Source organism: Myxine glutinosa, chromosome 9 (genome assembly GCF_964187855.1).
Source record: "Myxine glutinosa chromosome 9, kmMyxGlut1.1, whole genome shotgun sequence".
NCBI lineage: Eukaryota > Metazoa > Chordata > Myxini > Myxiniformes > Myxinidae > Myxine > Myxine glutinosa.
This window is the reverse complement of record NC_136269.1, coordinates 6,000,809-6,014,068: the sequence shown is the minus strand read 5'-3', so window position 1 is coordinate 6,014,068 and position 13,260 is coordinate 6,000,809. Positions and strand designations below refer to the sequence as shown.

At 41.3% G+C, this 13,260-nt stretch overlaps 1 protein-coding gene across 3 annotated transcripts in view; it reads left to right on the top strand.

Moving 5' to 3' along the window:
- Positions 1 to 13,260, top strand: part of KAT14 (lysine acetyltransferase 14) — a 41,324-nt gene that overhangs the window by 24,800 nt on the left and 3,264 nt on the right. For all 3 annotated transcript variants that reach the window (XM_068129606.2, XM_068129607.2, XM_068129608.2), the window contains 2 exons: positions 9,703 to 9,836; positions 12,263 to 12,438. In XM_068129606.2, coding sequence (XP_067985707.2) covers positions 9,703 to 9,836; positions 12,263 to 12,438 — 310 coding nt within the window. The remainder of the gene's footprint in view (positions 1 to 9,702; positions 9,837 to 12,262; positions 12,439 to 13,260) is intronic.

Here is a 13,260-nt window from a genome sequence, read left to right as displayed (position 1 = left end):
AATTTCCAAATAGCAATGCACATTTTTAATCACTTGAAAAGACATTATACTTTTAACCATTTATTCATTGTTAAAATTCTTACATTGTTAATGAGAGAAGAAGAAACAAGTAAAGATGCATTCAAAGTGCACCACCCCATGCCCAATAAATAAATAACATCCAGTGCACGTTTTTTAGCGCCCGGCGATGCCACCGTGCAGCACATAGAGACGGTATTGGGAGGGAGAGGTGTACAATAATTAATTGATTAATTGCATAATTAAAATCAATAAATAATAATCGAAAAATAATTTCTTAATCAATTTGCCAATAGCATACCTAAACCACAATGGTTTCATCTGAATCTGTAACTTTAAAAAACAAAATTAATGAAGTCAGTAATCCCAAAAATTTTTTATCGATTAATTGATTAATCAATAAATCAAAAATACCCTTTACAGCCACATCAATTGGTCATTGTCATGTCCAAATATCAGCTTCCTAACTCAAAAAGTGCCTGAGATAATGGCCAGATGAGAAAGGAAATAAATAAGTATTTAATTAATCGATAATAATTAAGTAACGAATCAATTATTTGATTAATCAAAAAACAAAAAATACAGTTTTTGCCAAACCACTTGCTCACTATTGTGCCCAAATTTCAGCTTCTTAGCTCAAAGGATGGCTGAGATATCGCCCGGACAAACGAACAAACAAACAAGCAAGAAACACAAGAAACCGGAGTGAAAACTGAGTACTCTCTTTCAGCACGCATCATCCCCGGGCCCCCTTCGGTGCTCGGCGATGACATAATGCAGTGCCTGGAGATGGCATAGGAAAGGAGCGGTGTATAACAAAAGATTGCACGTTAACTTGATACAGCACGTCAAGGAAGCAGTGATGTTGCTGTATTGCCACTGGTAGACTTGCTGGAGAACAAGCGATAAAAGATTATTGAGAAATGAGGAGCAGAGCGGAGTTCTACGCACAAGCAATGATGAGGCCATTGTTCCGACGATGCTCGGGCTTATTTGAGTCTACTCTTCTATATGGCCAGTCAAATGCACTTATTTCCATTGTTGGTGGCAAAGGAACATAGAATGAACATGCTATGAATTGAATAGCAGAAAGTGATCAGAATATAGTCTTATAAGATAGCTGAATATAGCTGCATCAACGGTGGTAAACTTCTGAAAAGAAGTTTTTTTTTTTTCCTGCAGCCTTTAAAATCTTTCTTTTATTTCAATTGAATGATATGGTTAAACACAGTGGAACACAAATCACCTTGTTGGCATTTCCAAAAACCTCCAACTTAGCAGTACTTGGGGAAAAAAAATTACACCATTTTATGCAACTTGACCAATCAAATTTGCCGCTGTGTTGGGGAATATCGAGATTCATACAAAATGGTGGCTCCTGCTTGGAAACGTGCTCGGAAATATAGATTGTGTTCGGAAGAAAGGGTTGAATAGACCCTTCCCATGCCCTTTGTGTGGGCTATGGTGTTCTACAAACTCTCTAGTTACACTTGCAAACATTTACATTCTCCAAGTGTTATTGAATTTAAACATTCAAGAAAATTGTTATTTTTTTATGCCTCGGTTGACGAATTCACCGGAGGCATTATGTTTTCAGGTTGTCTGTCCGTCCGTCCATCCATGATAGGTTTTTGTTCCCGCGATAACTTGAGAACGGCTGGAGGGATCTTAGTCAATCTTGGTGCAAGTATGTATAATGAGGTAATGATGAACTGATTACATTTTGGCGTCACAAGGTCAAAGGCCAAAGATCAGAGGTCATGTTAGGTAAAAATCCTGTTACCGTGATGACTTGTGAACCAGTGATGGGATTCTGACCAAATTTGGTACACTTATGTAGAATGATCAGATTTAAGATTTCAAATCAGATTTCAAACAAGTGTGTGTCCACTCCCATGCCAGTAAACACCTGGCCAACCTCAAGGCTGAACTCTCAAACCTGGCTCCTCTTCAAAGACCTGGTGGCACCTTGCCAAGTCTGTCACTGGTGTATGTTTCCCGTTCATATCTGCCCTCGTTTCAAATGGCACTACAGCTGACTCGGTCCATGAGAAGGCCGAATGCCTTGATCCTGTTTGCTTCCAAATCTTGTGTCCCAACACCTCACTCCCTACACTGACCCTACCCTCTTGTACCCAACTGCTCCTGGATACGGTGTCTTTCCCACTTGAGAGGGTGGAGAGGTTTCTGGCAAACCTCGACTTCGATTCTTTGATGGGCACAGATGGCATCAGTGCACGTGTACTAAAAAACTGGTCTGCTGCTCTTGCTCAGCTTCCTTCTGCTCTGTTCACTCGATCATTCTCTCTGGATCCCCATAGTCAGCATGCTACTCTAAACAGGTTTGTCTCATCTTCTCTACCTGTCAAGCCTGGGGTGCCCAAGGCAGTGTCTTATCTCTTTGTCTTTGCTGATGACTCAATCATCTGCTGTTTCGTTTCTCATTCTTCAGACAGGCAGCAGCCTCTTCCCTCTCTGTAGACCTTGATGATAGACTCGAGAGCTGGTCCAACACGTGGAATGTCTTTGAATCCTGACAAATCCCACACACTCTCACTCTATGATAAACCCTCCCATCCACTTCCTAAACAAACCACATGACGAGCTTAGGTTACTCAAACTTTTGTGTTTCACCATCACCTATGATCTTTCTTGGGCAGACCTGGTTGAATGGGTGGATTGCCAACAGTGTACACAATCCCAATAAATCTTCTATACCTCTATTTCATGGACCTGAAGTTGTTACTTCTCTTCTGGATAAGGTCAACCTCTTTTCAAATTGCTTTGTTGCTAAGTCTACCCTCAATGATCAAGGACACACTCTTCCTGATTTTCCATCTCACACATACTCTGATATTCCTGTTCCATTTATCACTTGTCCGATCGAGATCGACTCGATGATTATGAAGAAGGTTGCCAGAATTATTCACACTCTAGATGCCTCAAAAGCGACTGGTCCTGATGGAATCTCTGTGATTGTATTGAAGACGTGTTGTCCTGAACCTTCACCGATTCTTGCCAAGCTATTCAACATGTGCTTGTCTGCTTCAGTGTTTCCTTCATCCTCGAAAGTGGCTTCTGTTGTCCTTGTTTTCAAGGGTGCAGGTGAGCATTCTGAACCAAGTAACTGTCGCCCCATTAACCTGCTTCCTGTAATAAGTAAGGTATTTGAATTCTTCATCAATGAACAACTTCTCAGCCATCTGGAGGACAATGAACGTCTCACTGACTGTCGGTGTGGCTTTCGCTATTCTCGCTCTACAGGTGATCTGCTATCCTTAATTACGGATCATATCAACAGGGCATTGGAGCTCAAGGGTGAAGCTTGATTAGTTGCTTTGGATATCTCAAAAGCCTTTAATAAAGTGTGGTACGAGGGTCTGCTCCACAAGCTTCAGTCACATGGTGTATCTGGAGGGATGCATTCAATCATCTCGGCTTTCCTTACAAATCGCAAGATGAAGTTGGTACTTGAGGACCGATCTTCTCGTACTTGCTCCTTCAATTCTGGTGTTCCACAGGGCTCTGTCCTTGGTCCCACTCTGTTCCTGGTTTATATCAATGATCTTCCTGATAATGTTCTGTCTCAGCTATCCATGTGTGCTGATGTCTCTTCACTTTATTGTAGATCTGCTGATTCATTCAACGCCACTCGTAATGAGGTTGGAGTTTCACTGGACAATGATTTAGAGAATGTGTTGAAGTGGGGGCACGAATGACTGGCTGGTGTTATTCATGCCTTGCTCTAGAAACAGGTCTTTCCATTCTGTACACATGGGATCTTCAACCTTAACAGAATCATCTGAGCTTCACCTTCTTCGTTGGAAATCTCCTCTAACCTCTGTTGAGATAAGTACATTTCTGGTATTGCTAAGAGTGCTTCAAAGTGAGTTGGTTGCCTTTATCGACCGCAAGGGTATTTACCTCCTGATGCTGTTTTGTACTTTTATAACACAACTATACGTCCCCTCATGGAGTACTGTTGCCACATCTCAGCTGGAGCACCATCTTTCCCACTAATCTAGAACTTGATGGGCCCCAGAAACGCATATTCAACCTGGTTGGTGTGGAGATGTGTTCAGCTGTTCAACCGCTCTCTCACATTAGGTCAGTTTCCACTCTTGGTTTGTTCTACAGATATTTTCATGGCAAATGTTCTGTTGGACTTTCTAACTTGGTTCCTCCCGTATAACTGTTTCGACAGAAGACCCAGTTTGCTATCTCTGCACACCCCCATACACTACAGCTGATCCAAAGTGCAGAACAAAGGCCATGCAGATAGTTTTATTCCTCGTGCTGTCTCACTCTGGAATTCATTACATTTAACGTACTTCCCATTATCCTACGATCTACTCGACTTTAAGAGGAATGTCAATTCCTACTTCCGAAAGGTTTGAGGTTTCGTCACATTTTACCTGTCTGTTTTTTTTTTCTAGGTTTTTTTTCTTTCTTTCTTTTATTTTTATTTTTCCTTTATCCTTATCTTTATCTAACCTTTTGATTAGCCCCTTACCTAGGGTGGCTTCATGCCTTATTTGTGGTGATTTCCATAAAAAAGAACACCCCATATGTCCAAGATGGCCTCGAAAGCCAGCCCCTGACTGGGCATTCGTTGTGAAAGATTTTTTTCTTGGGCAATCTGAGCTTTTGACAAACTACAAAGCCTTAACTTTCAGCTTGATCGAGTACTGCTCTCCCATCTGGGTTGGCACCCCTGCCTCACACCTTGCCTTTCTTGATGCGTTGGAAAGCAAGCTCCTCAAAATCATTGGGATCTCCCGTGATGAAGCTGAGTGTCTATAACTGTTACTTTCGCATTTCAGACAAGTTGGTGTCCTCTTTATATTCTTCCTCCTCCTTTTCTGGTCTTGCAATCTCTGCCCTCTCTTGGCTCTGTCCCTCTCAGGTTTCTGCAGGGCATATACGTATGGCTTGACAGTACCCCTCTTCTCATTAAACTCCCAAAATCCAGGCTCTCTGGTCACCTTCCCTAATTTGTTCCTCTTTTCTCTCACCTGTGGAACCAGCTTCACAGTCTGTTCATTCCCATTCTTCTCTCCAGGGCTTCATGACAGCTGTTTACAACTACCTCAGGCCGTCCCCCATCCATACTCGAGATCTATTCTACTCCGAATGACCCCATTCCCAAGCACTCCCTTCATTCAGATTATTGTGATTATTTTCCCCTCTCCCTCACCCCTTTCATTTGTTAGTTTTTGGTTGTATTTGGTTTGGTTTGTTATTGGTTATTAGTTATTATTAATATTTATTAGTTATTTATTGTTATTGTTATTGGTTAGTTATTGGTTTGTTCGTCTCACCCCGTAGGGGATGCGAGACTATTGCAACGTGAGTGCGTGCGTGCGCGAGCATGCATGTCCGTGTCTGTTTTCGTTTTTAAAATGTTTTTCTCTGCAACCGCTTGTCCGATCATTGCAAAACTGTAAACACAGGAGGGACTCCAATGGAGAATATTTTATTGATAACTCTGTCCTCATAGGTCACATGTATGACTATTGGATTAAAGGAAAAAATTTGGACATCATTTTCTCTGAAACCGTTCAAGGAGAAAAACTGAAACTTGGCATATGTCATAAACTCCCCATGGGGTTTATAGGGTGATAACGATGACGTTATTGGTGAAGTAGTATTCCAGCCATAATTGGTTGAATGTAAATCTTTATCAGAAAAATCTGAAACTTCATACATCTCATCTACAACCCGATGTGAGTGAGGAATTCAATTTATAATATCATCTGTCACGTTGTATGGTGGCCATATTGGATTGAATAAATTCCTCAAAAAAAACCTTCTTCTCCAGACTCACTTATCAGATCAATGCGAAACTTCATACATATATGATCGACCAGCCATAGGGAATATTTTGAATTTTTTTCTTCATATTCACCTTCATTGACGTAATTTAACCTTAATGTGCACAAAAGTGGTCATTAAATATCCTAATAATGAATCGATAATTATCAATAAAGCTCCGGATAATGCCAATGTATGTGACATAACAGGGTGCATGGATGATACGGGCATATGGGCCATAATAGCAGTAGATCGTAATAACAGTTGGCCATAATAGTAGCATGTTCAGTTAACGATGGTATTTTTATTCAAAATGAGCATGTGGGGCTATGCGCTCTACGAGTGGCGTTCTAGTTACTTTTGCATTTCATCCCCACTTCCCCTTCCTCTTCGTGCTGTGTTTCAGCTTGTGTGCAGCTTCTTCATCCCCATGTGTCCTCCACCCCCTCCCCGATCTCACTACTCTGCTGTTGGTGTTTCCCCATTCCATTTTGTTCCTTGCAATTCTCTTCTACCTCTTCCACAAACTTAAATCATGTATACAAAAAGGAAAAGGAAGCCTTATTTTGTGTAATTGCATTGAAGAAAAAGAATACAATTTTACAGAAAATTCAAAATGAAGTCCAACAGATAATTGAAATTATTCTAAAATGCCACTTCCTATTCCCACGTCCTTTCCATGATGTTCTTCCATATAGTCTCTGCCAAGAGGGTGGGCGTAAACATTCCTCGACCAGCTGAGTGTCTCCACCCCTCAAATCCTCCATAGTGCCACGTGGTTCCACCACGGTGATGCAGAAATACAAATTTCCCAAAAAAGAAAAACAATTTTCAAAAATCAAAAAAAGATCAAAATCTTTCATTTATACAGTAATTTCTACAGATTTTCCACCACACGACTCCACAAGTTTTCTTTTTATGTTTCAGTTCGTGTTTCTTTTGATATATTTGATTATTTTTGACAATGTCATCTCTATTTAAACTATTTTTCACCTAAAAGTTTCTCCAACAATTAGAGCTTCCGCTCCGAGTCTACGATGTTGGTGGTTTGAATCCCAGCCGAGTCATACTGAAGCATCAGAATAATTTAAAAAGAATCGAAAGAACTAGAAAAGTACTCTTCAACATCACGACGTCGACCGAATATGCCTCCGCCCACATTATTACATCATTATACTAATCTAATTATTATCAAATTAGCACTGCTCACATCAAAGTACATATTAATGACATATTAGATCGAATCGGTTCATCTCTTATCTTCCCCCATCCAAAACCTTGGTCTTTTCTACCCCGTTAAAACATCCCAAATCCCCAACTTCTTTCCTGAAATTCCTAGAAGTGTTCATTTGCTTTATACCGTGAACCTCTCCCTCCTCCCCAGCCCTCCCCCTTCCACAGATCTACCGACGTCCCTGTTCTCTACTGTTGGTGTGCTTGTTTGCTTCCCTCTCTCTCCCCCTCTTGCCTCACGCTCCCTTCAATCCATGTTTTATGTGTCTGTGCATGTTTTCATGTTCAATGTGTTAGCTCTTACACAAGAGCCTCGATTCTGTATACAAAAAAAAACAATTATACCCACTTGTACCAAGTTTGATTTAAATCTCTTCAGCTGTTCTCAAGTATCATATTTTTACCTGACATGACCTCTGACCTTTCATGCCAGAATCTAATCAGGTCATCTTTTCATCATAATATATTCTTGTACCAAGTTTGGTCAAAATCCCATCACTGGTTCACAAGTTATCGCGGTAACAGAATTTTTATCGAACAGGATCTCTGACCTTTGACCATGTGACTCCAAAATCGAATCACTTCATCTTTACTTTATTGTACATAGCAACACCAAGTTTGACTTGGATCCCTTCAACAATTCAAAAGTTGGCGCTGTAACGAAAACTTATCACGGATGGACGGACAGCCGGACGGACGGACAACCCGAAAACATGTTTCCGGCAGCTTCGTCGGCCGAAGCTTAACAAAAAAATGAATACGGTATCCGTGCATGGAATTGTGAAGTGCATTTTTTATTACTTCTGTTCCTAATTTTGCTGTGAGAATCAAGTCTATTGACAATCGCACACACAAGGTCAATTTGTTGATTTTTTTTTTTTAATTCGACCTGATCTTGACTTCTTCTTTTTCTGCATTTTACTGCATTGGGGTTTTTCTTTTTTCATTTTCTGTGTTACATTAAAGACACAGATTCCATGAGTTCTGTTTGTCTTCCACGATCGTTCTAGAAATGCAGGCTAAAACGTTACACAAGTATGATTTACACAAACATTTAAACAGGAATGATTTGCTGTGTTTGAGAAGTGTAAGGAAGTAACCGAATCTGTATGAACCACAACTTCCCCCCATTTCTGATTCCCACAGCTTATCAGACTTTTTATTCCCATTATCTAACACTTGTTTGTTGATCTGGAGAAAGCATTCGATCGGGTTCCACGCAAAGTATTGACATGGGCATTGAGGAAGTTAGGAGTGGAGGAATGGTTGATCAGAGTAGTGATGGCAATGTACAAAAGAGCGCGCACAGCTGTAAGGACGAAGGACGGGAACAGTGGTGAGTTTGAGGTGAAGGTGGGAGTGCATCAGGGGTCGGTACTAAGTCCGCTACTATTTGTAGCTGTGATGGAGGTGCTGGCTCGGAACGTAAAGGAGGGTTTACTGTGGGAGTTGTTGTATGCAGATGATCTGGTGTTGATTGCAGAAAGTATGGATGGACTGAAGGAAACGATGAACAAGTGGAAGGAATGTATGGAGACAAAAGGTCTGAAGGTGAATATCGGAAAGACGAAGGTGATGGCAAGTGGTAAAGCATGTGGTGAGGTGGAAAGAACTGGGAAGTGGCCCTGTGCTGTGTGCAGGAAGGGTGTCGGAGTGAACTCCATTCAATGTACAATGTGCGCTGAGTGGGTTCATCAAAAATGTAGTGGTCTGAGAGGGTCATTAACCAGTGTGGCAGCTACATTCAAATGTAAGGTGTGCACAGAGGGAGCTGGAGATGGAGGAAATGTTGAGTTGGATCTTGGACACGGCGTGAAGCTGGAAGGTGTGAAAACATTTTGCTACCTCGGAGACATGTTGAATGGAGAAGGTGGATCAGACTCGGCAACGGTTGCTTGAGTGAGATGTGCATGGAAGAAGTTTCGGGAAATGAGTGGCGTGCTTATGAGGAGGGGAGTGTCGTTTAAACTGAAGGGAAAGGTGTATGCTGCATGTGTGAGAAGTGTTATGATTTATGCAAGCGAGACATGGGTAATGAACGTAGAGCAGCAACGAAGGCTGGAAAGGGTGGAAATGCGAATGGTTCGACGGATGTGCAGAGTATCGTTGAGAGAGAGGAAGACAAATGATGAATTGTGAAAAATTATGGGAATAGAGCCTGTGATTGATGTTGTGAAGAGGAACAGGTTGAGATGGTTTGGTCATGTGTTGAGGAAGGATGAAAGTGACTGGTTGAGAAGAGTGATGGAAATGAATGTAGAAGGAAGTAGAGGACGGGGAAGACCGAGAAAGACTTGGCTAAAGATGGTGGTAGAAGAAATGCGGGCAAGGGGGTTAACAAGGAGAGATGCAGAAAATAGGGCAAGATGGAGAAGATTGTCATGGGGACCGCAAGGCTAACCCCCGCGCTAGCAGGGAAAATGGCCTTAAAATGCATGTTGTGTTGTTGTTGTTGTTGTATCTAACACTTGTGATGGTATTCATGTATTGACAATAGCAGACATCCATGTACTTCATATTACATGTTTCATGAGCTTTGTAGGCTTTTGCTTATGTGCATGATGGGTCCAGCAGGTCATGGGAACACCATTGCTCACATGTTGTCGTTATCACATCGTTGCTGTTTCTTTTTTACAGACTTCTTTCCCAGGCCATTGGGAGTCAGGAGAGGCCACACTTTGTTTCTCTCAGCGACTTGCAGGTGGTGATGACCCTACCTTGCAACCGATAATTAGTCCTTACACCACCCGACTACTGAAACCCTATATTCGGTATGACGACTGGGCTGGGGCTATGGGATTGTTATGATCATTATTACCTCCACCACCGTAGGTGGACAGAGGTTATGTATTCACCCCTGTTTGTATATCGGTCTGTCCGTGAACACGATATTTCAAAAACTTATGGACGGATTCAGACAAAACTTTGTGGGCAGGTTGCGTGCGTGGCGAGGACGAATTGATTCGATTTTGGTGAAGATCTGGATCTCGATCCAATTACGAGAATTTTTAAGTGATTCTTCACCATTGAGAGATGGGTACCAAAAACTATACTTAGCACGATATCTCAAAAAGTTAGGGACGGATTTGGACGAAGCTTGGCGGACGAGTTTGGTTGGTGACGAAAACAAGTCGATTCGATTTTGGTTCAGGTCACCAGATCCGGCCTATCAGTGGGATACAAAAAATTAACTGTTCAGCCTGGCGGAAGTGTGTGCTCTACCGAGTGCCATTGTAGTTATCATTATTATTATCATTATTATTAAGCTGCTATGATAACCTAGAAGGTATGCACATTCGCCTCTAAGTTGTCCGTCGTGAAGAGTAGGTGAGCTGTTCCTGAGCGAATTACAAATTCCTGCCCTGATTGACTGCTGGGAAGGCAATGGCAAACCATCCAGTACAACCCTTGCCAAGAAACTGCTTCGCAACACGAACGCTGTGTAAAAAGTATGGTTCATATCATATATTATTACTATTAGCCTCGCCTGAGGGGAGGGTGTTGCATTTGAGTCCCTTTGTTTGTCTGTTTGTCTGTTTGTTTGTCCACACAGAATAAATATGATTTTCTCTGCAACCGTTGGTCCGATTGACAGGAAATTTTCACCATAGGTGCAACTCCACCTGTAGAATTTTTTTAATGATAAAAATAAGATGTCATAGGTCACGTGTTTCGGCCGCCATCTTGGAAAACCGAAAAACTTTGCACCTCTATATCTCCGAAAGCGCTGAATAGAGAAAATTGAGACATGGCTCATTGTAAAGAACTCTCCATGGGGAATAGCATCTGTGAATGATGATGTCATAGGTGCCTCCATTATGACGTCATAATTTGCCAAGTACAAAACGTTATCCGATCAAGATGAAATTTCTTGAGCATAATCTAGGAATAAATTGGTGAAGGGGAAAAAAAAATTATGACGTCATCGGTCACGTGGTTCGGTCGCCATATTTGTTTTTGCACAAAAGCCTTAAAAAACCACTGACGATACATCCTGGCGAGCGTTTGCAATCTCCGATTGCTCTTTTTGTTGTTATTATTATTATTATTTGCTGAAATCGAGGCTTGTTGTTGGGTGGGTCATGGTTTGTAATGAACATTAAAAGGAGAAAATTGATGAACAAGTAAACACCGACAAAATATGGCACGCAAGTACGGCTTCCTGTACCACTTGTGATGTGGAAAATTGGAAACTAACTGTCGTGGCAAAAGTAATTGTGAAAATATCTGTATATATGGAAAGCGCAAGGTAAGAGAGGAGAAAAAAAAGGACGTGATAACTGGACAACCAATTCGCTGGTAACTGGTGTTGACGGTCCTAACGAGACTAAACTATATGGTAACTGGTGTTTATGGTCCTAACGAGACTAAACTATATGGTAACTGGTGTTGATGGTCATAATGAGACTAAACTATATGGTAACTGTGTTGATGGTCCTAATGAGACTAAACTATATGGTAACTGGTGTTGATGGTCATAATGAGACTAAACTATATGGTAACTGGTGTTGATGGTCATAACGAGACTAAACTATATGGTAACTGGTGTTGATGGTCATAATGAGACTAAACGATATGGTAACTGGTGTTGATGGTCATAATGAGACTAAACTATATGGTAACTGTGTTGATGGTCCTAATGAGACTAAACTATATGGTAAGTGGTGTTGATGGTCATAATGAGACTAAACTATATGGTAACTGGTGTTGATGGTCATAACGAGACTAAACTATATGGTAACTGGTGTTGATGGTCATAATGAGACTAAACGATATGGTAACTGTGTTGATGGTCCTAATGAGACTAAACTATATGGTAACTGGTGTTGACGGTCCTAACGAGACTAAACTATATGGTAACTGGTGTTAATGGTCTTAACGAGACTAAACGATATGGTAACTGGTGTTGATTGTCCTAACAGACTAAAATATATGGTAACTGGTGTTGATGGTGATAACAAGACTAAACTATATGGTAAATGGTGTTGATGGTGATAACGAGACTAAACTATATGGTAACTTGTGTTGTTTTGTTTTGAAAAGTTGATTAAAGGCGGATATGCACATAAACTGAATAGCAGAATGACCTCTAAATATGGACTACGAGTTACAGTTGTTGATGATCATCATTAAAATGGAGGCTAAGTCGATGGGTTTATCATGATCTCGTGTGTCGTTGTCCCCATCCTTCTTGCAGCCGAGAATATGACATCCATCCTCCAAAGCTGCGGCTCCTGAGGGACATACGAGCAGGGGCTCGTGACAAAGACCCTGATGCGAAGTCTCCACCCGACGCTCCCGTTGATTTTTGTTACGTTCGCCTTAGTCACATTCCTGCCGCAAACGCCCTATGCCAACAGTTCTTCTGGCCAGGTAACCCATTGCCGGCAAAAGGCACTTCTCATTTCTCTGTTATTATTGTTGTGTTATTATTGTTGTTGTGTTGTTGTATTTGATATAATCCTGTTTTTGTTTCGGATTTGTTTGCTGTTAAAAAACCTTTGTGATCCGAGTTCACCAAAGGGTGTACACGTGAATCGTACGTGTAATGAAATGCTCAGCAAATTGTATTGTTAGAATCCTCCTCCTTCAGGTCTCCTGTCACACACGCCATTTGGAGAAATTGATCTTGGAATTCTCACCGCCCGGCCTGCTCTCCTTGTCGATGTTACTGTCTTTTCCTTTGTTGTTGAGGGAGTGGTTCAGCAGCGGAAGTACCTGAAACCTCAAGTTGGATTTAAGGGGTTGGAGATGGTCTTTCTACCTCTTCCTCATTTTTATTTTGATCATTCATTTCATTTTGATCCACCTATTTATTTACTTTTACTCGCATAGCGCTATCTCCCAAAAACCCCCAAAATCGCTGGAACTCCCACGGTAATATGCCTGATGATTTTCAGGGACATAACAAAAGGTCGTTTTCCCTATTTTATTTCTACTGTACCCTGTGTTCACTTGTTTCCAGGATTATTGACCGAATGATGTTTCCAAGTTATTTGTATGTGATGGCCTGCGGTCTTACGTCCCATTAGTATGAAGAGGATAAGTATATGATGGCCTAGGTTGATTAATCAACTGGTTGTGGTCGTCGTTTTGTGGTTAATGTGACCAAATGCATTGACACCCTATTCCTAATCTTCATCAATGATCTCTCTGACTCTCTGGAAAATCCTCTTTATCTATTTGCTGATGACT